We start from the raw sequence: 26,663 nt of genomic DNA on the forward strand, positions 1-26,663 counted from the left end.
GGGGGATGAGTTAGATCTCCCTGTGCTAGGTGCAGTTACACTCCCCAGGAAGGAGCAGTTGCGCAGCTTGGGAGTGTTCCTGGACACAGGCCTCACCCTGGTACCCCAGGTGGACGATATGGCCAGGACTGCTTTCTAACATCTTTAGCTGATTCGATAGCTGCATCCATTCCTTGAGGAGGATGACCTCAAAACAGTGGTGTATCAGCTGGTAACCTCCAGGCTTGACTACTGCAATGTGCTCTACGTGGGACTGCCTTTGTATGTAGTTCAGAAACTTCAGTTAGTTCAAAATGCAGCAGAGAGACCATATTATGCCTGTTTTGAAACAACTACACTGACTGCCGATATGTTTCCAGGCAAAATACAAAGTACTGGTTATTACCTTTAAAGCCCTGAATGGCTTATGTCCAGGTTATCTCACAGAGTGTCTCCTTCTGTGTAATCCCCACCACACGTTAAGGTCATCTGAAGAGGTCCGTCTCCAGCTACCACCGGTGCGTCAGGTGGTGACTCAGAGGCGGGCCTTCTCTGTAGCTGCTCCTGGACTGTGGAATGCACTACCTGCAGAAATCCGCAATTTGAATTCTTTATTGGCCTTCAAGAGAGCCCTTAAAATTAAAACCTAATTGTTTGGCCTGGCCTTCTAGGGTTTTTAAATAGTTGTAATTGGTTTTAATATTGTAACCTGGTTTTCAGGGTTTTTAAATTGTTTAAATTGTTTAATTGCTGATTTATGATGTTTTAATTGTTAATTGTTGTTTTACACTGTTTTATAATTTCTGTTTTAATTGTTAACTGGTTTTATTGGGGGGGGGTTAAATTGTAAACCGCCATGAGCTATCTTGGAAGGGCGGTAAAAAATTGAATTAAATAAATAAACTCCACATTCTTTTCAACTGCACAAGTTCACCTTTGAAATGTATCTTCTGACCTCCAACTTTAGATTGGATTGTGTGAGGGAGTTCTGATAGCATTAATGTGTTTGGAAACTAAAGAGATAAAACACAGTTCAAATGTTCAACTACCACAAAACCCCTCTTCCTACTAAGGCTATTTCAACAAACTAAAGATAACTTATACAATTCACCGTGAACCTTTGAAGTCTGAAGATTTGTGCAAGCTAGACACACACAGGAAATGGATGATAATTCTAGCTTATATTTCCTGGGACCACTTAGCAGTTTGCTGCACATATGTGTGTGTGTTTGCACACAAACACACCTTCTCTCTCTCTCTCTCTCTCTCTCTCTCTCTCTCTCTCTCTCTCTCTCTCTCACACACACACACACACACACACACACACACTCTTCCACTATTTGGAGATGACAAGCCTACTGCAGACTAAAGTTACAGTCATATTTAAAGGGATTAAAACTGAATAAATCTTACAAGCTTCCAGCAAAATACTTATTAGTACCGCCCAGGATGATGTTCAATGAAATCTTCATAAGCTGTGAATAAATCAGTATGTCTATTCTTCCTTCAATTTGTAAAGAGATTCTCCTTCTGTTTTGGGAACATAACTCAACAACATGAGCTTGGTCACAGTGTATGGGAGTGGTTGGCTCAAACCTTACCACCACATGTAAGATTCAAGTATGGTTTTGAAATTCATTCCTTCATAACTTCAATGTATGCTTGTACCACCATTTTCATTGAACAGCGTCCTTCTCTCAGGCACCATGGTGTAGTGGTTACCATGATGGACTAGAAGCGAGGAGACCCAAGTTCAAAATCCCCATTCAGCCATGATTCAGTTCAAAATCCCCATTCAGCCACTAGCTGGGTGACTCTGGGCCAGTCACTTCTCTCTCAGCCTAACCTACTTCACAGGGTTGTTGTGAGGAGAAACCTAAGTATGTAGTACACCGCCCTGGGCTCCTTGGAGGAAGAGCGGGATATAAAATGTAATTTTTTAAAAAAAATTAAAAAATGATGCAAGGATTTTTGCCCCTTAGGTCTATTTGTTCTGAGTAGCAAGGTATCTGTTAGCAACATGTGTTTGCTCTTATACAACTGGAGACTAATGCTGCACACTTCCTTAGCACACTTCCTAGAGTGTAGGAATCTAATGCTCACTGAATTTAATTGACCTTATTTCTGAGTAAACACATTCTAGATCAGGCTACTAAAGATAGACAATGGTTTTAAAGTTTTTTTAAAACACAAAGTAGTTTTAAAATAATGGAATAATCTTTGCTTGAGATGTACACACTAATTTATTTTTGCACTAACCTCTGGCAGAACAGACTTGGCAGATTTCTAAGGCATCAGTAATCCTGCATCACCTGTTTACAAATACTAAAGTGCTATGAGTGTCCATAGCACATGCAACGATGACTTCATCATACCAGCTGCATCATTCTAGCGGGAAAATATTCTACTGCCTGTTGCCAGCCTTAAAAATGAAGAACTTCATCAGGGAAATGCCAGTAACTTCCAAGGAGTGGTCAAGGACAGGTTCCCTGTCTAATTCAGAGAAAGAAGTACTGTATATAGTAACCCATCTGGATGTGGCTGAATCACTTTCAGGCATGATACACTTCTGTCCTTTCATACTGTTGTTAATGAGTGGCACAAGAGAATATGACAGTGGCTGACATTCTGACTGATAAAGTGGAGGGGCGGCATGCAAATAACCTCTGCAGCATTTAGTAATGCAGGATCACACTGTGTATGCGGGCACTACAATCTTCATCATTCCCCTCTGCCCATGGAAACGCTCCCTATGACCTGGAAGTAGGTCCCTGAGCAGTGCACAGCCTCTACTTCTGTGTTCAGGGGTGATGGAGACTCGCAAAAATTGTACTCCTCACATGTGCAGCATGACTTTGTATTATTAAACGCTGCACAGGCAGTTTGCCCTCTGTACCTCCACACTATTAGTCAGGATGACAGTGAGTTTGCTTACATTTAATCAAGTACGCATACAAGGGATGATGCTGCAGTGCAGTGAGGAGGGAGACGGGTGTTAAAACTTTTTCACGTCCTACAGATCTATAAACATCTATGCTATGTAGAAAAGACCTCATTTATTTGTTTTTTCAGACATCCTGTTTCATACTTTATTATAACTTTAAATCAAATTGTAAATTTGCTTTCTCCATTTGTTTCTGTAAACATCCTTTGGAGCACGAACAGTACTTCTTAATTAATTTCTATTCCTAACAAAAGTTGTGAATGCAATTTACTGTACAAGTGAAGAAAATAGCAAATACATATTGAAATTTGCCAACAGAAAATCCTTAACAGCTGTTTATTGCTCATTTACAAAACATAAGAGCAAAGGAATTCCACATCTTGGAGAAACTGACTGTTCCATGCTATCTTTGGCAACAAAAGCAACACTTATCTTTTTTTTAAAAAAAAAATAGGCTTCTTAACTTCCCCACTTTCACAACAATTAAGAAAATGAACAAATTCTAACTCTAAAATCACCAACAATGGAATCTGATTTGCAAGTAACCACTTTCATTTCATAAATCAAACTTTCTCCTTAACAATTAAAAAAAAGCTCAGAAATCATCTTAGGCAATGATCTCTACAACAGGAACTGCTTTTTCAAACAGCCAAAACTTAAGGAAAACGGGAAGAACTCCAGGCTATGAACGAAAAAGAGTGCACAGTAACCCTTCAAGACATTTCTGAAGAAGGCTCATCACAATATGCATTAAGGTTCACTAGCTAACAGAGGCTTCTGTCCTTTATCATCTGTTCAAAACATTTTGGTCTTCTTGAGAGAGAAAACGCCTTAGAAACCAAGATAAATAAAGTCACAGTTCTCACAACAGATACTTAATTTCACATATGTTTTTAACTAAACAACTTTCACGTCTCCAACAGCTTCAGAAAGAAATAACTGCAGCATACCAAGTAGATGCTAGCTCCTCAAAATGCCAGGACAAGCACATACCTTCCATAATCTGGTTTCTATATTTAGACAAGAACTATACCTAAACCCAGGAAGGTCAGCATTGAAGCAAGTCATGCATATTTGAGCGGCCCTGTCTTTTAGCCTCTGTTACCCATGTCACAACTCTCCCAAGCTGGAAATGCAGATTCAAAAGAACAGAGATGACACTCGGTCTATTAAAAAGAGATCAATAAAGTTCTTACTTCAGTAATCCTGTCATGAATCTGCAGCCCTCCTTCTTTGGCAGCAGGCCCACTGTCAGCTATTTTAGAAACAAAAATTCCTTCACTAGATGAGCCATCTTGATTGTCCTTAAAGGAGAGAAGAGAAAAATAATGTAAAAACTGGTAAAGTCTGAAATATGTTGAAGTCATGGCACTGTTCAAAATTTAGACAGGATGCCAGAGAACCAGAATGCATTTATGAGAGCCAGCGTGGTGTAGTGGTTAGAGTGCTGGACTAGGACTGGGGAGACCCGAGTTCAAATCCCCATTCAGCCATGATACTAGCTGGGTGACTCTGGGCCAGTCACTTCTCTCTCAGCCTAGCCTACTTCACAGGGTTGTTGTGAAAGAGAAACTCAAGTATGTAGTACACCGCTCTGGGCTCCTTGGAGGAAGAGCGGGATATAAATTTAATAATAATAATAATATAAATGTTTTGCAGGTAAATGTCACATTAAACCTCACTCAGTTAAGTTGGTGTTTATCATGCCATGATTCTAAAAGCTACTTTGGATATTCCAGCTCAAAAGCAACGAGGAGACAGACATGCCTCTCCACATTTCAGATGAGACCCAGAAAGGTGGGAATAATGTCATTCACACACCCTCTCTCACCACTTTTCAGTTATGCTACAGCACCTCTATCACTATTATTATTTAGGATATGTATATACCACCTTTCATAGGAACATAGGAAGCTGCCATATACTGAGTCAGACCATAGGTCCATCTAGCTCAATATTGTGTACACTTTGAGAAACCAAGAAAGTTATAGGGTGTTAATGGAACTGCCCCAGAGTGATTGGTGAACACCCCAAAAATGTGTTTGGGCTTTGTGTGGGGAAATTAGCTCAGAGTGGAGCAGTTCCACATCTGAATAATTTTTGTGCAAAGCATTGGTGGCAGGAAAATGGACTGAAAGAGAGATTGCTGAAGTCCAAAAACAAAGAAGGTTTTATTTGAGTGTAAGGGGTACAATGGATTAAGAGAGTCACTTGAAGCAATACTTTTGCTAAAAATAAGTTACAAGATTAACCATATAACTGCTAAGAGGAAATTTAGTTTAGTGTCTACAGTAAATTGAAATGACTTCCAAGCTTGCGAGAGAAAGGAGGCTCAGAGAAACAAGCTCTTGGATTTAAGAGAAAAGAAACAGGGACAGAGGAAGCCCAGATAGGGGCACAACAATTATCATACAACCTTGTTCCTTCCTTTATTGGAAGGTGGATTCTTGTAACTCAGGTGCAACCAAAGGACCTCTTTCCTCAGGAATGGACAGGTAGGTGGCAAGCAGCAGCGAGGAATCAAGGGGGTTAGGATAGATCCCAAAGGCACCTGTTCTCAAGTAGCCAATTTCTGGTGGCAGGAAGGCTGGCTGCACAGATCGGACCAGACAAAAGGACCTATCTGGAAGCGTTCTTGGCACACAGAGCAAGATACTACGGAGCGTAAAGGCAGATATCAAATCTACCATCCAAGGTGTAAGTGACTCACACTGGGATCCAAATGGAGTACACAAGGGAGCACATGAGAGGCGAAGTGGAGAACACTGGCACAACCAGGGGCAAGAGCCAGCGTGGTGTAGTGGTTAGAGTGCTGGACTAGGATTGGGGAGAACCGAGTTCAAATCCCCATTCAGCCGTTATACTAGCTGGGTGACTCTGGGCCAGTCACTTCTCTCTCAGCCTAGCCTACTTCACAGGGTTGTTGTGAAAGAGAAACTCAAGTACGTAGTACACCTCTCTGGGCTCCTTGGAGGAAGAGCGGGATATAAATTTAATAATAATAATAATAATTCCAGTTGCTCTTCTTTCTTCAATAGGGCAGTTCCGGGGAATTTTAGGCAGTATAGAAATTCAATCAATCATCTCAAATGATCCCATTGTTAGTGTTTGCTTTGTTGCATTATAACACAATGGGACGTGTAAACATGGTATATCTTTAGGTCAAAAGAACCTCGTAAACTAATCAGTATTTTAATGGACATATCTCTGAGTTTCTATTGTCCACTTTAGGGTTCTTTTTGATAGGAAGGGAATTTGCATTGCAGAGCCTTATCTGACTTCCCTGCTGAGGTAATTGGTTTTTAGCTCATTTGAGGCATCTTTGGAGGGGAGGTAGACCAAAGGAAGTCAATCGTGCAGACAGACTTTGGAGAGTTAACTTTTGCAAGTTAACTTCTTCGGGAATCTACTTAGGTATCCCAGCATGGGGAAGGCACAAGGCTAGTTCTCTTTCAATTTGGCTTTGGCAGCAGCTAAATCTAGGAGTAACTGTCCCACTACCTATTAAGTGACTGATCCCCAATATGCCCGAGAGAGAGAGAGAGAGAGAGAGAGAGAGAGAGAGATACTGTGAGGCTCCTGAGCATGTCAAAAGTGAGAACCATATGCATGCAATGTCAAACATAAACATAGAGGCTTCTGGGAGCCTGTCAAAAAGCAGTGCTAACAACAAGGACAATTTCTCTCAAAACTTTCTGAATTTGATCTGTCATTGTAAACTTACTCTACCTTCTGAGACTAGTCTCCTATTGTAAATGGATATTTTAAAAAATTGGACATGACTAGTATCCCTTCTTCTCACTTCTCTGGTGAGAAGAAGGGATGCCTTCTCCTCACTCCTCTCATGTCCCTCTCGCTTACCGGTCAATAGGGCCTATCTGGCTTATCTTATCAAAGCACAGGAATTAGCAGCAACTTTTTCCAGTTCTACCTTGCACAGCTCTGTGACCTTGCTTTCATTCAGGAACCCTCTGCATTTGTCTTTACTCCCTTGAGCGTCCAGTTTTAAAAGACAGCATGCAAGAGCAACAGTGAAAGGAGAAAAGGATATAAGACAAAAATGAGGTTTAGATGGCCAGACGGCTGACAGGTCTGCCTACTCGAGATTTAGACCACAGCATTGATAGTGGAGCTCCTTCCTGCCACAGAGCCCTTAGGATAGATGTTTTCATTCTAAGGCCTCTGAGATACGGTCAAACTTCTCACTTAAAAGTTATCCAACACCTCACGGAAGTAAAGGTAAGCATACTCAATTGGGAATAAAAACTCTGAGGTGAGTCTCATGATCCACGAGACTCGCCTGAATGGGGTTTGTGGGGAGAGCGGGCTTAGCCCGCAGACGATCATTCCTGCAGCCCTGGGCGGCCAGATCGGCCGCCCACATGACTGCTGGCTCCATCACGGAGCCGGCGTGGACAGGAGGCCACATGGCTGCTGGAAGTTCCAGGATGCCCCGCGCGAGTGCATGGGGCATCCTGGAGAGACCCCCAGAGTTTCAGCCTCCCGGTGGGGGGGGGGCTCCTCATGTGTTGCTGCGGCATGGAGCCACGCTGCAACAATACAATACAATACGAGCAAAGAGATGCGTTAGTGGAGCACTCGCTCCGCTAACCTCATCTAAGGGGAGAGGGAATTAGGAGGGTTTGCTGCCGGAAACCATGCGGCTCCCATGGCAGCACACAATCCTCCAAAAGAGGGCTAGGCTCCTTAGCCTGCTTTTAGTGGATCGTGGAAATATCCTTTCACTGATACTTCCTTCCAAGAATATGCATTTGAGCTTAGCAGCTTCCTTTGTATATACTAAGTTTTGTGATTTTGTAAAGAGGTGCACATCTTTTTTGCCAAATCACTGTACATGATGGGCAGTGATCTGTCAATGGGGTCAGAGCTGTTCTGAGGCAGAGAGCCTTCAGATTGGTCGCCCTGATAGCTTGTTGGACAGGGCAGCATGCAGGGAGGAAGATCAGGAAACAATTTCCACTTCTCTCCCCTCCCCACAAAATGCAGCCTTCATAGACATATTTCTGGCAGTAAACAGCACTTTTGTAGGAAAAGGAGAGAAGTGAAAATTGCTTCCTAATCTCCCTCCCCGCATGCTGCCCTGTTTATCAAGCTAGCAGGGCAACCAATCTGAAGGCTCCCTGCCTCAACACAGCTCTCTGACCAGCACACAGCCAATTGATTGGCCACAACATCTAGTACAGGATCTTTGGTTGGGAGTGCATGAGAAGCAATGAAAAGGAGCTGGAGGGATGGATGACAGTGAAGCAGCTGTATTGTGGGCTAAACAATTGCAAATAGTCATGGAAAAGGTAGGATCAAAAGGGGTTGGGGCTTTTAACGCAGGTTACACCTAATAGTGCAGCAGGGAAATGACTTGACTAGCAAGCCAGAGGTTGCTGGTTCAAATCACCGCTGGTATGGGAAACACCTGTATCAGGCAGCAGTGATATAGGAAGATGCTGGAACTCATCATATCAAACTGTGCAGGAGATGGCAATGGTAAATCCCTCCTGTATTCTATCAAAGACTACAACAGAGCTCTGTGGTCGCCAGGAGTTGACACCGACTCAATGGCACATTTTACCTTTACTTTCAACAAACAAACAGAGAGGAAATTTGGCCCAGCCCTAATAGTTCTGTACAAGTAAACTGTTTCACAAATACACTATTTCCACATTTTAACCCTCCCTCTTTTTTTATTAGCAAAGATAAGTGTTGATATTCATCATGTTTTAACATCTGAGGAAAGCAACAGAGCTTGCTTTACATAATTATTTTTCATTACTATATAGCCAATAAAATTTCCTATAGGTTCTGAACAAGGTATTAATTTGGTTGTAACATGGAACCTTCAGCATCTAAAATAACACAGTGGGATAGATTTGTGGTTCAGTGATAATTCCCCACCACAATCCCATCAGTAACTGGTGAAAGAGATAAACCCATCCGACTAATTTTGTTTTGTTCCATGAGCAAAGCAAAAGTCTTGAGGGACTTTTAACAGCATCTGAGAGATTCCACAGAAGTGTAATTAAAATGCTGTTAATTATAAAGAAATTGTTTAATTAAGTGCACTCGCCTCAAGCTTAACAGAGTCTGTAAACAGAAAGAAGACTTTATACAAAAAAAAATCAGCCTCTCTCCTTTCTTTCAATACCAGAGAGCATTAGAAGTCTGCTGAGTTTGTTCAGATAGCCTGGTGACAACTAGGAAGACTGCTTTCTTTAAAAAAAAAAAAAAAAAAGTTGCCGGAAGCTTGAACAACCAACATTAGCCCAGACCAAGTGTCGGGACTCCCAAATAATCTTCCTAGCTAGAGCCTTTGTTAAGCAGAGACAGAAAAATCCATAGTATCTGATCACCCAGAGGTCTTTACAAAAAAATGCAAAAATTAAGTTGCCTACAATATGTATATTTTTCATCGGAGAACTAGAACTTAACAAATCTGATGCTTTTTTTCTAAAAATGGGATGCTAGGAATATGAAATATCTTTCTAGACTGTAAAAGTACAAAGGATTGCCAATTACTGTAGCTTTTAGCTACAAATCTCTTTTTGAACCATGCTGTTGAAGAATTTAGTCCTAAAGAAGCCACATTATCAGAGACACTTGAAGAAGTTAAGGTTTTAAAAAACATGCAGCATTTATCTATTCCAAATATGACACAGCAATAAGGCTATTCTCACAACTGGTTGGGCAGGGCGACCAACCCTCCCCACAGATGATCCTTGAAGGTCTTACAGGCATGCCTCCATGCGTCCACATGATCTGCACTGCATGGAGCCGTGCGGATCTCTAGAGGCCAGGACTCATTTACCTGGCCTCTAGGAATCCCACAATGCACCATGTGACGAGTGCAGGGCATTGGGGGATTCCTCTGGGAGTCAGGCACTATAGGCATCCAACTCCTTGTATGCCCTTGAGCCCTTTAACCCAGGTAAAAGCCTGGGTACAAAACTCGGGCTTGCAGGGAAGGCAGCACTGGGACCTGCCTCGATCCTGGCTGCTGCACAAGAGCAGCCCTAACCAAGTAGGACTTCCCTAAACCTGAGTAGGGGTACCTGTGTGATAGCCTTTATATGTCATTGCAAGTAGATGTGAACAACATCGCCCCAGCTTGTGTCAAACAGGGATCAGAAATAAGATGAGCTATTTGCCTTATAAATAAAGCAAGCTGTTCTGCTTATTTCCTATCTCAGTGTGGATTTGCCTTCCCACCTCCAAAACCAACTCAACCACTTAGTCCCAAGCCCGCTGCAAGACCATCCCAGCCCCCCACACCAATCCTTCTTCCCTCAATACTTATCCAGCCAGGTCTGAAGGGCTCTAGCCCTGGGAAGAGGGCAAGATGTTGCAGTAGCAACTGGAGAAACTACGTTTCAAAAAGAACAAAGATGGAGAGACCCAAAGGTCCTATAAAGCTGATTGTGAATTCTTTATTCAATCACATAAAAATCTTGCCTGGCATACTTTGAACCAGGGTGGATTTGATTTAAATCAAACTGATTTAAATCACGATTTAAATCACTAGCAGGGTGGATAAAAATAAAAAAAATCTGATTTAAATCAAAAAAATCCGATTTAAAACAAAAAAATCTGATTTTTTTTATTTAAATCGGATTTTTTTTATTTTTATCCACCCTGCTAGTGATTTAAATCGTGATTTAAATCAGTTTGATTTAAATCAAATCCACCCTGCTTTGAACCCTTTTCAGTCAAACAGACTGGAAAAGATATTCTCTAAAGATACTCAGATAATATCTGAAAAGGATATTCACACATTTGTCTCTAAAGAAGAGTCTCAGGCTCAAAATGCATAAAAGTTTTACATTACTGAATAAAAAAATTACAATCAACTTTTACTACCTTTAGTTCCCTTCCCCATTTTTTTTCCTGAAACTACATTTCCCAAGGGCCACTGGGGCCTCCTTCTTACAGACAGAGCAGTGCTGCTGCTGTTTTCTCCACTGGAAAGATGCTGTTTAAGGGGGAGGATAGAAGGACTGAGAGAATCAGAGGACTGGTATATTTGGAGCTGGACGTGCATATACTTAGGGAGCAGGTTATCCAGGAATACTTCTTTGGAGAAGAATTTGGGTGTTCTAATACTCCCTTCTTCTTTGAAGTGTGCTTCAGAAGTCCTCTCCCTCCACTCATGGTTCGTATTTGGACCCTGATACAGAAAGCTTTGCAAGCATCTCTAACTATAAAACATCATGAAGGAGCAGATACCCAAATGCAGGAGAGAGGAATGGTTGCTCAATGAAGTTCAATATCATTCATGGAATTTGTGCATAGAAAAAAATTTCCAGAACAAAATCCACACCCAATAACTTTTATTCCTTTCCCTAAAAATGTCTCTTGTATCACCATCAATAGCAAAGACAAATATACTTTAATTCTTAACATACCATACATGGCCGGCCACCAATTATATTAAATCCAAGAGACCCAGAATCACGATGAAGGACAAGAGTCAGCGCTTTAGTCTCTTCACCCTATAAAGAGCATGGAAAGTCAATTTAACCCTTTGAACATTGACAAGTTCAGCTCAGATTTTGATTAATTAATGAAAAACCTTATGAAATATTTAGTGGGTCTCACTACCAGGAAACCCTGAGAATCATAAAAACATTTTTCTCACAAATGTCAGTGAAAATTACTTAGGATCAATGTTTTGTAAAAGTTCAAGAACCTTAAGTAGTCTTGAACTTAAGATCAAACAGATGAGCTCATATTCATGCAATGCTGTCACTAGTTTTTTTCACCTTGAAATTCTTCTTGCTCTGAGATAGAGCAGTTGGTAGCAGAAGCTGTCAATTTCGCTCATGTATTATTGAAAGCAGTTGTCTTGTTTACATGAAGTCACATATATGATTACTAAATCTTTTTGCATAGCAATTATATAAAGGGATACGTTGGGGTATTTGTTACATAGAGACTTCTGTGGTGATACTGATGAAATGATCACCAAAGCTTACTTTGTTGTGATAAACACCATTAGAGTTACAGCTCCAGAAGTAATAAAGTGGCTAAAGAAACATCCAAAGTAAGAGACCATGTGCATGCCAGAAAGATAAATATGTGCTTCAGAAAGCTTTCCCTGCTTACACTGTGGGCGGGGGGGCTGAATTCTGATGCTTTGCTGTGTCTCCAGAAGTGCCCTGTGTCACCCAAAAATATGTCCCTGAGGACTATGCAACCCTTAGGGGCATCTTTTGGGGTGGTGCATGACACTTCTGGAGGCAGAGCAAAGCACTGAAATTCACTCTTTCTCCCACACTGTGCACTTTATGTGCACAGCTAGGAAATCTCCCTGTAGTATAGATGCATCTTCCTGGCATGTCCACACGCCATTACTCTGGATGTCAGCCAGTGAACATAACAAGGTTCTTCACAGACAATCACAGTATTCAGACATCTTTTGGTTCTTCTTTCTGTCATCCATTCTGCACCCTACTTCCTGACAATACGCATTTTATGTATTATTATTTATTACATTTGCATGGAATTTGTAATACATCTGTTTGTATGTGACAGGGTAAGATTTCAAGAAGATCACAAACAGCAGTTGATACCAGAGGCATCAAGACTGACAATAAGGCACTGTAAGCAAGAATTAGAGTAGTTATTCAGATGAGACAATAATCAGACTAAATAATCAGACTTCTGCATAAATTATCCATTTAGCCACACTATTACCACTAACTGGAGACTGGTTGTGGACACAATTCAAAGAATGCTTTTTAACATCTACATGAAACCACTGGGTGAGGTCATCAGGGGATTTGTTGCTGGGTGTTATCAATATGCTGGAAACATCCAAATCTATTTCTCCTTGTCATCAATATCAGGAAATGGCACCAGCCCCTTTAATGCCTGACTATAGGTTACTACCTGGATGAGGGATAACAAGCTAAAGCTGAATCCAAGCAAGACGGCAATGCTCATTCTTGGTGGTCGTAATCTGCAAGACAGGCTAGAACTTCCTGTTTTGGACGAGGTTACACTCCCCCAGAAAGAACAGGTTCGTAGTTTTGGAGTGCTCTTGGACCCAGGTCTCACCCTGGTGCCTTAGGTTGAGGCTGTGGCCAGGAGTGCTTTTTACCAGCTGCAATTGATTCGACAACTCTGCCCGTTCCTTGAGGAGAATGACCTGAAACTTCCAGGTTGGACTATTTATTTATTTTTATTTTTTACATTTTATATCCCGTTCTTCCTCCATGGAGCCCAGAGCAGTGTACTACATACTTAAGTTTCTCCTCACAACCCTGTGAAGTAGGTTAGGCTGAGAGAGAAGTGACTGGCCCAGAGTCACCCAGCAAGTATCACTGCCGAATGGGGATATGAACTCGGTTCTCCCCAGTCCTAGTCAGCACTCTAACCACTACACCACGCTGGCTCTCTTCAGTTCATCTGGTGGCAACCTGGGATTGGGCCTTCTCAGTTGTCACCCCTAGGTTGTGGAATGCAATCCATGTGGATATAAGAGGACTGTCTTCCTTGGAGGCCTTCAGGAGACCCTTAAAGACCTATCTTTTTAGCCTGGGTTTTAATGGGATCTAGTTTGTATTTTAACTCTAATGCGTTTTAATCTGGTTTAAATGTTTTCTGATTTTAATTGTTTAATTATGTGCTTTTGATTTTAATGTAAACTGTCCTGAGGCACTTTAGGAAGGGTGGTATATAAACTGAATGAATGCACGAATGAAATGAAATAAAGAAAGTAAGCATCACTTAAAACATCAGAGGGCGGAAATGAACCTGTATATGACACCTTTCCCCCTAGTTTACAAAAGAGTGTAATAAGTTCTATAATTATTTGTATAGAAAATTCTTCTTAGTGCTGCAGCAGCAAACAATACATTATTTGGATCCTACTGACAATCTCTGTTAGGACTCTGTAATGCCCAAATCAAATATATTTATCAAACTGTGGATATAATGAACACATAAATATTGTGCAACTATGAAACCATAAGTGTTTCCTGACTGACCCATCCAAATCAGCAGAAGAGATTGTTCCCAAATATAGGAATGCCATTTGCTGATATAGCATCCTTTCCCAGTGTTCAAAGGGAGAGGCCATAGCTCAGAAGGAGAATGAATGCTTTGCATGTATGAGGATTCAAGACTGAGCTCTTGCAGCTCCACTTAATAGGATATCAGGTAGCAGGGTAGGGAACAACTTCTACTTGAGACCCTGGAGAGCAGAGTTCAAGACGCACTCCACTCAGGGTTGACATTACTGTGCTAGATGAGCCATTGATCTGATTCATTAAGTAGTGGCATTTTAATTCCCTGGAGGCCTGGAGGATTTCTAGTACTTTTTAATCTCCCACAAATAATATCAGAGAATACAACTGACTGACTACTGTTTCCCTCTACTTTCATGCCAAAGGAAGTTCACTGACTTGACTTTCATGAAATTACAAAGTGGAGGAATGCAAAAATGAAATCAAGGCATGTATATATCTGGAGAAGGTAATATAAACTGGTGCAGGTCAGTAACACTGAGCCCTGCCTCTGTTTTTTCTATAAAAACAAATGTTGATAATAAAAAAATAAGCATCCTTTAGAATGAGCAGAACTATATCATGAACAGCTGGTTCCAGCGCTTTGCCAATTCCTGCTTTCCATTATTTTTTTTATCTCTCTGTATGTATTATTCCTTCCCCCCACATCTTCATTTTGCTCCAACTTTGCCTTAAATAATTATAAAAATTATGTCTATATACAAAGGGAAGAAAGACCATGACAAAAATATTTCACTAGCTTTCTTTCTTGTTCCTGGGAGCACCTTAAACATTTCCATTTTCATGCCACCCCACTTTTCACCACTTTCTAGCAAAAACTGAGGTTACCACAAAGCAGCCTAGGGAGTAAAACAAAAAGCATTTACTATCCATAATATAAAGAATAACAGCCAGATTTTAAAAAACCTACTGAAATAACAGGGAACACTTCCATCTGCATCAAGAGGCTTTGGCTCAAGCCATGCATGGCTTGTAAATTTAAACTTATTTGGATACCTGGAGGAAGTCATACATCATTCAAGCTGCTGTAAGAACAAGCTTCCTTCTTATGATTTAAAAACAGGCATAAATGGCATGATTGGCTGAGTGCACTTTTGTGTGTGTCATGGCACTTCATGAACATAATAAAGAGGGAGTAAAGCAAAACAAAATGATGTCATTCTGTATGGAGAAGAGAATGTGTAGTTTATCTCAAATTACATTCTTTTGATAACAATAGCACATTTCAGTCTGATTTTTGTTACATACATGTGTATATCATTAGTGTTTGCTGCTGACAATCACACAATATCTTTTTGAAGATCACACAGTGAGGTCATTCTCATGACCTCACACCGCCACTCGGGAGGACTGCGAGAAGGGCAGGAGTTCGCCTGCCTTCCTGACAGCATCTTTGCCTTTGCTGCACCGCGCACCCACACAAGTGGTGGCACGATGAAGGACAAAGCTGGGAGTGGGAGGACTCCCCCCATCTCACATCCCAGCGTGCCCTGCACCACGAGCTCAGTCACTCTTCCCCCATGGCTCACTGCCAGAAATGACAGCAGGCTGGGCAGAAGCCTTTTTACCAAGGGAGGATCATTCACACAATCACCTACCAAGGTAAAACGAACCACAAGTTCATTTTACCTCACTAAAACTCCAGGTAAAGAAGTCCGGCTACCCTCTTCTGGAGCAGCCAGGAGTCCTTTGCTACCGAAGGAAGTGATATAATACTGTGGTCACGGAATGGACTGTGCCAATTCAGACCCAAGATGGGTGAGATATAAATATAAATAAAGTAAGAAAAGTAGGACAACAACGAAAAACTCATCCCTTTGCCTGCTGTGCTGATTTCAGGAAGTTCTTCAATGCAGGGGGAGCATTCAAAAATTAAATTTCTCACTCTTAGTCTGAAGTGGCTTAGTCCATTCCAGCACCTCAGCTTCTATATCTCATGCTGGTTCATGTGCAGATCAGTCCTAATTCTAGCCTCAGTCATGTTAGCTAACAGCTGTGACAAAACCTTACTGAATCAAATAATACAAGGTGAACACTTTGGGACTCAAGTAGTGTGCGATCAAACGATAACACTATCCTTTATGCTGCTTCGGAAAGGTGAAAATGCAAGAACACACAAAAGCGGTTGAGGACACTATTTTACACATCTGGTATTCATAATCAGTTAATGACATCTATTACAATTGTTGCCTAATAATGCAATGCAGATTTCCAAGCCCCACCCCCCACTTTTACATGTCAATTTGAAACTGTCAATCACACTACATTGATACCTAGAAACATTCTGTTGAATTGGTCAAACTATCATATTTTCCTGTCACTCTAATGAAAGCTGAAATCAACTGGTATATATTACAGAATTCTAGAGATTTCAATTAACTTGTAAAACTGTACAGCAGTTCATAATTTTGAAGTAGATCAAAGTTCACATATTCTTACACCCCAATCCTTATTATGTTTTCTTAGAAAAAAGTCCCTCTGGTTTCAATGAGATTCACTTTCACATAATGTGTGGCACATTAGAACATTAATTTCTTTCTTGCATATAATTTTAAGTACATCCAGATCTAGCCTCAAGAGGTGCTGAGATCTTTTATTTTCTGCTACCTTAACTGGCTTTGTGCATGCTCAGCTCTTTTGAAAGTAGAGCAATGAAGAAAAAGGTGAAAGCTGTTTTCCCGGAAATCCCCAAACCCAGACATCAGATAATATTTCAAGGCAAAAACGTCCAGTCCTGTGAGACCACTTTTAAGGTCTAATAAGTTCAAAATTGGAAACACAAGAATGTCATTGTCGCAAAACCTATCCTCTCTCGTATCCTTTCCTTTGTAGAAGGGAGAAAATACAATTAAGGCAATCAAGAAACAATTACTAGATTGCACACAGAATAGTAGCTGTAATTAAAGCTTGAGAAAAAGTTTTCCATTACCACAACTAATTTGAATGGTTTCTTAAATCAAAGACCTTGGGGGCAGAAATCCACAATACATTAACCAGTTTGTTTAAAAAAAATAAATGAGCAAAATAAAAGGTTTGGGTGAAGTCTTGAAAACATTGTCCAACAGTCTTATTGCCGAGGTTTTTAATAAATGCCTGTTAGTTCTCACTGCAGTTTCATAACTGATCCATTGTTTGCATTTTAACAGAGTGGTACTAGGGAAGGAACCAGGGTGATAATTCTACCATATGTGCTTCTGAAGCATCAAGGCACAAGAGACTAGCAATATGTTACTCCAACAACCCCACTGAACTGTGAAAGATATACATGTTGGCATTAATGTTCTTTTAAATAACTGCTCTTGAATAATTTAGTACATAGGATGCTGCCATATACTGAGTCAGACCATTGGTCTATCTAGCTCAGTATTGTCTTCACAGACTGGCAGCGGCTTCTCCAAGGTTGCAGGCAGGAATCACTCTCAGCCCTATCTTGGAGAAGCCAGGGCAGGAATTTGGAACCTAATGCTCTTCCCAGAGCAGCTCCATCCCCTGAGGGGAATATCTTACAGTGCTTATACTTCTAGTCTCCCATTCATATGCAACCAGGGTGGACCCTGCTTAGCTAAGGGACAAGTCATGCTTGCTACCACAAGACCAGCTCTCCTCTCCTGCCTTCTCCTGCCTTCCCCTAAATGAATGCCAATCATCCAAATTAAAGTTATTAAACAAAAATAGCTTATTTCAAAATGTCTTATATTCAAACATCTGGACATCTGGGGAGGTCCTGTTACAGTTGCCAACAGTTTGTTTGGTGGCAACTCGGGACCGGCTTTCTCTGTGACTGTCCTGGGACTTTGCAATATGCTCACTGTCAAAACAAGAGTATCTCCATCTAATTGCTTTTAGAAAGACACACCTGTTTTCTCAGGCTTTTAACTGAAATTAGTTTTAAACTGTTTGTTTTTATCTCCATGAAATTGTTAATGTTTTATTCTGTGAAATTGTTTTTACTCTGTTTTATATTTGTTGTGTTTTAAATTGTGTACACCACCTAGAGATACATATATCAGGCAGTATATAAATATGATAGATAAATAAATAAATAAATATCCAAATCAGACATCACTCCCTTCTCTAAGTACGTGCCATGTTGATTCTATGAACCAACCATATAACTGTCTGGAAACTAATCAACGCCACTATCCTTTTCTACTGATAACACTTCTAAAAGTACAATTTGGGAATCTCATCCCAAATAGTAATGTATACTGAGAGAGAGAGAGAGAGAGAGAGAGAGAGAGAGAATGGAAAACTGAAAAGCTGCAATAGCAATAGCATAGCAATAGCACTTACATTTATATACCGCTCTATAACTGGAAGCTCTCTAAGCGGTTTACAATGATTTAGCATATTGCCCCCCAACATTCTGGGTACTCAATTTTACTGACCTCAGAAGTATGGAAGGCTGAGTCAACCTTAAGCCCCTGGTCAGGATCGAACTTGTAACCTTCTGGTTACAGGGCGGCAGTTTTACCACTGCGCCACCAGGGGCTCTAACAGCATGGCCCAATCCTATGAGGTGTTGCACAGCTAGCCAGGGTGGGAGCTGATGATTACAATTAAATTAGGAGAACAGTTTCATTGTTCTCAGCATGCATAGTGGCATGCACTGCGCAATTCAGAACTTAATGCCAAGAAAGTAGCATCCTATGTTAGTAGCAACCATTGCTCCCAGATGTGAAGTAACAGCATAAAAACAATAAACGGCATTACACAAACCAAGCAACACAGGGTATGACAGGGTGGGATAGGGTGCAGTACCACCAGGGAAATATTTCCAGGGGATATCAAAGGCAGGATTGCATCAACGATGTCAAGTCGTGGAATATCCTTAGGAAAATGAGCTAGAACATATCATTGTTCTCATGAGAAACCTATACACAGGACAGGAAGTTACAGAACATGGTGAAACAGATTGGTTCCAGATCGGCAAATGAGTAAGACAAGGCTGTCTACTTTCTTCCTTTTTTATTCAACTTATATGATGAATATATACTGAGAGATGCTGGATTGGAAGAAGATGAGCATGGTTTTAAAGTTGGAGGAAGAAACATCAATAACCTGTGCTACGCTGATGACACCGAGAATCAGGATGACCTGCAAGCTCTAGTAGTGGAAGTCAAGGAGCACAGTGAAAAAATGGGACTACAATTAAATGTAAAGAAGACTAAACTAATGACAACGGGTACAGCAACCAGCCGCAGAATTGATAATGAAGACACAGAAGTAGATAGCTTCTGCTTTTAGGATCGACCATCAACAGTAAAGGATCCAGTAGTCAAGAAATACGCCGCAGACTAGCACTTGGTAAGGTTGCAAAGAAGGCCTTGGAAAGGATATTTAGATGCCATGACTTGTCTATACCTACAAAGATTAGAATCGTTTAGACAGTGGTTTTCCTCATGACACTCTATGGATGTGAAAGCTGGACCTTGAAGAAGCAAGGCAGAAAAAGTATTGACGCTTCTGAACTTTAGCACTGGAGAAGACTTTTGAGGATACCATGGACAGCCAGGAAAACAAATGGATCATAGAACAAATCAATCTAGAATTTTCACTTGAGGCACAAATGACCAGGCTCAAACTAGCATACTTTGGACACATTATGTGAAAACTCAGCTCCCTTGAGAAATCCATAATGTTGGGGAAAGTTGAAGGCAAGAGAAGATGAGGACAAGCAGCAGCAAGGTAGATGGACTCGATTACGACAGCAATGAATGCACCACTGAGAGACCTTAAAGGCTAAGTTGAAGACAGAGCATCCTGGAGAAAATCTATCTATGTAGATTTTCTACATAGGAGTTGACACCGACTTGAAGGCACTTAATCAATCAGAGGCAGCAGAAAGAAAGAGGAATCACCAAAATTTGCCCCTCCCCAATTGCACAAGTGAAATATTCTTCCTCTTGGAGCATTAGTAGCATCCTGCCCCATGAAACTATCTATTTTATCTTTACCTTAAGTGGTTTTGTTTGATAAAACATTTTTCTAATAAATATGTTTTCAACATGCAGCACAGTTAAAAGAGTCTTGGTCACATATCTTGGGTCACAGCAGCCATAAATAGAAACTACAGATCTCTACAGGCTCAGGTCTACAGGTATTTGGCTAAGAAGGCTTATAAAATTCTTCCTCACCTCTCCAACCTTCTCCCTGGATTTGGGGGTTTATTTCTGGAGAAGCACGGATGCATTAATGATCTACTGTTCTTCCCTTTTTTTAATATTTAGACCACTGTCCATATTGTTTCCCATGCTTTCAGTTTGTGCCTTCTTTTCTTATAGGTTACTGATGCACACCAGCACATAAGTGTGTTGATTAAATCACAGTGCAAAACAAAAACAAAACAAAACAAAAAAACCTTCACACATAGAGGTTGTATCTGAAGAAAAATTCTACAATATATTTATATGTTTATAGCTAAATTGTTCAGTGAATACTTTGATTCTGAGTGACTGCAGCTTAGTGTAAATACCTGAAAGAGGAGCAATCATCATTACAATAAAAGATAATCATAGCAAGCACATTTTGACAAGGTGGAGTCTGGAATGACAGTATTTTATGTTTCATATTATATTATCCAGAATATTTTGAGATCTAAAAATTGCTGAGCCCAGGATTCGTGCCCACCATTTGTTTATATCCTTTCCCCTTTGCTGCACAGAACTATGTTGACATCGTTGTCTGATTAAATAATCCAGGGATCAAAATACTGGAAGCAAGCCATCCCTACACGCCATCAGCACAGTAAGCCATGCAGCGATCCCCATGCCAGCATGGTCCTCCTTCATAATTCTCCAGTGCACAAAGATGTATGTTTTCTAATTGCACTTCATTTGGAACTGGCTAGGCTGAAACTGTTAATGTTGGAAAGTTGCCCAAAAGGCTGTGAAAGACATGTAATTGACTGAATGCCATGCCAGAGTTTTGTGGCGACATGACACCTTTTGGCTTTCTACAGATTACACGCTGCCTTTTTCTAGAAACTGCATAACAGCCTTTTTGTGGACAGGATGAAAACAAACAGTCATGTTAACCAGCTGTGTCCATAAATCTGATGAAAACATTGACACACAGACACACACAGGACTGTAGATGCATTTTTTTTTTTTAAAGAAAAAAGACCCAGCAACAAGTATTTGGTAGAGTAAGACAATAATGTTGTAGCACAGTTAAAGGGACAAAATTTTGATTCAGACATAACATATTCTATTGATGAGATCATTCCATGTTTGGACACTCATGGAAATATGCAATAAGATACACATATCCTGCCTCCCTAGCAATTGTGTATTCCAAAATCAAGACATCAAAACATTCAAATATTCATAGGAATATTAAAGAAATTGCATGCATCTCTCTCTCTCTCTCTCTCTCTCTCTCTCTCTCTCTCTCACACACACACACACACACACACACACACAAACACAGAGGCTGGCTTCATTTCAGGAAGAGCTATTCTGGTGAGAAATGCAATGCCTGAAAGAGGAAGCAGCTGTGGATTGGCTTTATCTACAATGGTGATGTGGACCACTTTAAGTAAACACAGGTAATTATTCCAAGTAAGTAAGGTGGCACAAATCCTTGGTCTCTATGCTCCTGACCCATAGAAAGTCCAGAGGGACTCTGCCCCTCCCCCATGAGCAGAGGAACATATGCATCAATAAGGGCAGGGATAGATATTATGACATGGAATAACTTATAAGTATTCCCACACCATCACCTTAAGTGGTGCAGTGAGGAAATGCTTGACTAACAAGCAGAAGGTTGCCAGTTCAAATCCCCACTGGTACTATATTGGGCAGCAGTGATACAGGAAGATGTTGAAAGGCATCATCTCATACTGCATGAGGGAAGGCAATGGTAAACTCTTCCTGTATTCTACCAAAGAAAACCACAGAGCTCTGTGGGCACCAGGAGTCAAAATCAACTTGTCGGCACACTTTATCTTTACCTATTCCCACACCAATGATGGAGCTGACCTTGGATGTCAACACTGGCACAAGGCACCAGAGGTTTTCTCAAGCTGGCTATTGGACCCAAATACCAAACTGAATGCATTTGGGTCAAAAGAGGAGAGTCATATCAGGATCCAGCTTGAACAAATATAAAGCCAGTGATGCGACAATATGCAGAAAAAATAAGAAGTAGAAGCAAGTGATATCACCCATCAGCATCACTGACAGAACTGGATTAGTGCCAGTAAAGTGGACAAAGGACAGGAAAACATACACAACTACAGTACAGATACGCAACCCACAAATTAGGGATTGAGTAAATCTATGCAGAACTTTAGAACAACAAAACTGGTCCTTTGAAGCTGAATCTGGAAATAATATGGAGCCCAAATTATTGTATCAATGTGACTTACAATTTCTTTCTCAAACAAGTGGATAATGTATTCTCCTAATCAGCACCCAGTTTTGACACTTTGAGGAAGGGATCAATGGTGGTAGATTAGGGAGCTGCCTGACCTTCAAAGTGGACTCCCAACAATTCTCATTAGTACAGCCATCACTCTTTCCACTTTTCCCTCTACGCTGGGAAGTGGGGGCCAGCTAGAGCTGATTTGGCCCAGGGACCTCTAGCCCTTGCTTCCTTCTCAGTGTGTGGCTGACAGAACAAGGATGGGCCATAAAGACTGGTTAAAATCATGAGTTAAGCAACAGCAAAGCCTGATTTTCCTAGGCAGATATTCTGCAAAGTAGTGCACTGTGTATATTTTGGAACTGCGTGTGCTCTTATATTCAAGAGAAGGGCCATAGCTCAGGCAGAAAGGCTCAATACCTGACATCTCTATGCAGGGCTGAAGCCCTAAGAGCCACTGCCAGTCAGGATAGACACTATTGAGCTAGAAGGGTCAATACCCTGTCTCAGTATAAGGCAACTTCATATGTTTACTCTCCTTTGGCAGCAAAAAATTGTCTCAAAGAATGTATCTCACTTTACCTGCTCTGTGAATCTCTTCTGTAGTTTCTTTAAATCCAAAACAATCAACATATGGAGGGAGGATTAGGATAGCAGCAGCAGCAGCAAGCCCTGCAGTTCACAAATTGACCATTGCTTGTGCACAGAGCCTATGCACAGGTACAGACTGCATACAGTCTGTACAGCTCATTCCTTGTACAACTTGTGTACAAGGAATGAGCAATGCATGGAGGTTGAAGGTGGGGCAGCAGTAGGTGCAATTCTGCTCTTGTCTCCATGTGCTGATTGTGACAGTTTTTAGAATAGGACTCCTGTTGATGCAGATGATCTCTTCCACACCATTCAAAGACAACAGAACAAATATGGGATGCATATCAAGAAATACTCCTTAACTGAAGGAACTACTGTGCAATTGTACAGGATGTCCAGAAAAATGGCAAAATCTAATTCTCCTGAGTGAGGTTTGATGGTTGGTTTGTTTTTAAAGAAGATGGCATGATCATCTGTATGGCTGGAGTTGGATCCAGCTAATCTTGCAAATGTATGGAGCTGAACCACATTCCATAGTTATGCTGTCCAGATCTATATTATATGAAGTCACTGTAGATTACAAATAATATGTATGTAAGAAGTCTGTTATGGCTGATCCTGGTGACCTCATACCATGTTAAGCCCACTGTAGAGATGATTTAATGTAATTGAATGACTGAATTAGGAAAACTCCCAGGCCAGGGAGTTGTCCGTGATCCTGCTTTTTAAAAGCCAATTCTTAATTCACTTTGAGTATCACTTTGAATCTTGAGAATATCATTTGTGGTAAATCCAAGTATCTTCTTCTATGAAGAAAAAAGTGGCAAAGAAATTGTGACCCGGTGTTGTTGTTTTTTTAAGTGAGCCAGACTTTGTAATTATGGCTTTGTAAGAATTAGCCAGAGAAATATTTTGTAGCTTTTGAAAGGTAAGAGCATAATAATATGTTTAGGGTTTGACTACACTAACTTACAAAAATCATCACGAACCAAGAACAAACACAGGAAACTTGAATGCTTGTACAGTATACATTCGTCTCCATTAGTAGATCCCACAAAGTAAGTAGATTCAAGAAGTATTCTCTCTCCCTCAGACCAAATATGGAACCAACATTCAAAATAACTGACACTGCTAAATCCATCAAGTACTAGGGAGAAATTGTTGGAATGTACAAAGATTGCTATGAAAACTGATAGCATCCATGATAGAAATACACATGAACAACACTGCAGTAAATATACCTAAACATGTCAGCTAAAATACTTCCCGTGAGGACCTACTGTACTCGTCAATAGTATGGTACAAGTTTTGTTATGTTTTGACTATTCTCTCCTCCTCCTCCTCCTCCTCCACCTCCTCCTCTTCCCCCCATGCGCTTTCCTCCTTTCCAAAGTGTGGGTCCTATTCCTCCTGTTGGTGAGCAGCTTAGCTGTAAATATTTGCCCTTCATGCAGAGTCCTCCAGCTGGCCGAAGCTGCAGCTGACAGACATGTCTGTAAGCAGAGAGAGAGAGGTGGGCGGGGAGGGAGGGAGAGAAAAGTAGGTTTCACAGAAAAGAGGGGCAAGGGATTTGACCACTTAGCAAACTCTCAAACCATACTAATAAGGAAAGGGGGGGGGGAATCACCAACAAAAAACAAATCCTACCTCCTTATCCTAATTCCCACCTCCTTCTGCCTATTCTCTCATCCGCCTCCACCCCACCAACACACACACAAACACACACACTTTCACCGCAGGATGCCAAAAGAAAGGCACTTGGATGGAGACGTTTTGCTCCCAAGAGATACTTCCTCTCACCGAAACATCTGTCCCCTCCCAATCCCAAACTTCTGGCTTCGCCCGCTTGTGACAGTGAACCCTTCTAAGGAGTTTTTTCTCAAAGAGTTCGTCCTTGGAGGGGGGGGCGGGGGCAGTCTCTATGTGAAAATGAAAAGAGGACGGGAGTAGGGACCTCATCAAAACTGAGACAAATTCCAAAGGAGGAACGGAATTCGCCCCTCATAGCAAACAACCACCAAGAGTCTGGCACCGTTGTGAAGACTAACAGACGCATTTGCGGCATAAGCTTTCGCCCAGAGGCCACTTCAGAGGCGTGCAATGTCAGTCCGCGAAAGCTTACGCCACAATCAATCTGTTCGCCTCGAAGATGCGGCAAGTCACTGAGAAAGGGTGCACTGCAGGACGACGAGTGCCCTTGGAGGAGGGAAGGGAAGGGGGGTGGCGGGCCGAGCAGAGATGCTGCGCGAGCGTTTGGGCCCCCTGCTCCACGCAGCCAGCCCACCCGCCCGGCGTCGTGCTTCCCTCCCCGTCCCCTCACCTTGCTGGGCGAGGAGGCGGCCAGGCTGCGACCGAGCGAGTCGAGGCGGGCGCTGTACTCGGTGAACTTCTTCTGGTAGCGCAGCGCTGTCATCTGGAGCTCGAGCTGCACGGCCGAGAGCTGCGAGAGGAGCGACTTCTCGCGCTTGCCGGCTCGCAGCGCCTCCTTCTTGAGCTCCTTCTCCAGGCCGGCGAGCTTGGCTTGCAGGGCGCCGTTGTGCGCCTTGAGCGCCTGCAGGCAGCAGTGGGCGCCGGCCTTGTGCTCGCGGTGGGTCAGCACCAAGCCGCAGCCCTGCTCGCAGATGCCCACCGGCCGGGCCTCGCAGCTCTCGCGCATATGCGCGTCCACGTCGCGCAAGTTGAGCACCTCGGCGCAGCCCTTGTGGCGGCACTTGGCGGGCGAGTAGTCGCACATCTCGGCGTGCTCGGCTAAGTGCTGCAGCTTGACCACCTTCTCGCAGCCCCGCGCCCGGTTGGCGCACTTGATGTCCAGCTTGAGGATGAGGCTCTTCAAGGGCAGGACGTGGTTCAGCTCCTTGGTGGAGATCCGCTGGCACTTCACTGGGCAGCTGCCTTGCTGGACGACCCAGGGCAGCACACAGCCGGCGCAGAACACATGACCGCAAGGGGTGGTCAGAGGATCCTCCAGAACTTTGTTGCACAGATTGCATTTGAAATCGGGATCCACCTCCCCGTTGAACCGATCCAGCTCAAAGCCCATCGCTCTCCGGTTTCACCGACAGACGGACGACGAATACTTTAAACACAGACGCGCACAAACTCCACAGCCCCCCAAAAGCAAGATTTAAACTGCAGCCGAAAAAGAGAAAAATCACCCACCCAAAACCACACACCCTCCAAAGGGGGGGGGGGTCGTACTCAAGAGAAGCCCAAACTGCAGAGATCATAGGAAATTATTGTAACCACTCTCCTTTTTGATTCCTTGCTAGTCATTGGGAACAGCCCAGACTGGCTGGCTGCAGGCTGTCTACTGACTGAACTAATTGCCTCAGACTTCCTTGAAAAGGCTTGGGAGGAATCCTCTACCACATTGATTCTAGTTAAAGCGCAGAGTTTTCCCTCTCCTTCTTTCCCCCCACCCCCTTCCGTCCTTCCTTCCCTTACACAGCCTTTCCCAGCTCCTCCTGCTCTCGGATATTTTGGCTCAATTTAATTTTAATATTTTTTTTTTGGTTCGGTGCAGCTAAGAATGCTGTTTATTCATGAACATAACCAGCTCTAAGGCTTGCTGGGTATATGGGGAAAGGAGGAGTTGTAAAGTCAGATATATTGCTGTGCAAGTCTGTTTGCACAGTTGTGGGTGTCTGGAATTGTGGGGCTTTGCTCTGTGAGTTGGGGGTTCTGTTTTCGGAAGCTCTTGAGGCATGCGAAGTTCAATGGATCTGTGTGTTTATGCAAGAGTC

At 42.1% G+C, this 26,663-nt stretch overlaps 1 protein-coding gene across 2 annotated transcripts in view; it reads right to left on the reverse strand.

Annotated features, from left to right (window-relative positions):
• The window catches only part of PDZRN3 (PDZ domain containing ring finger 3), a 294,968-nt gene extending 268,653 nt beyond the window's left edge, over positions 1 to 26,315 (reverse strand). The window contains exons 1-3 of one of the 2 annotated variants that reach the window (XM_053296543.1): positions 25,241 to 26,315; positions 11,338 to 11,424; positions 4,120 to 4,227 (exon numbers count right to left, since the gene is read on the reverse strand). In XM_053296543.1, coding sequence (XP_053152518.1) covers positions 4,120 to 4,227; positions 11,338 to 11,424; positions 25,241 to 25,960 — 915 coding nt within the window. In that variant the 5' untranslated portion in view covers positions 25,961 to 26,315. The remainder of the gene's footprint in view (positions 1 to 4,119; positions 4,228 to 11,337; positions 11,425 to 25,240) is intronic. The other variant, XM_053296544.1, reaches the window with a different exon arrangement.
• Positions 26,316 to 26,663: the final 348 nt, after the last annotated feature.

The sequence above is a fragment of the Hemicordylus capensis genome, chromosome 2 (assembly GCF_027244095.1).
Source record: "Hemicordylus capensis ecotype Gifberg chromosome 2, rHemCap1.1.pri, whole genome shotgun sequence".
Lineage (NCBI taxonomy): Eukaryota > Metazoa > Chordata > Lepidosauria > Squamata > Cordylidae > Hemicordylus > Hemicordylus capensis.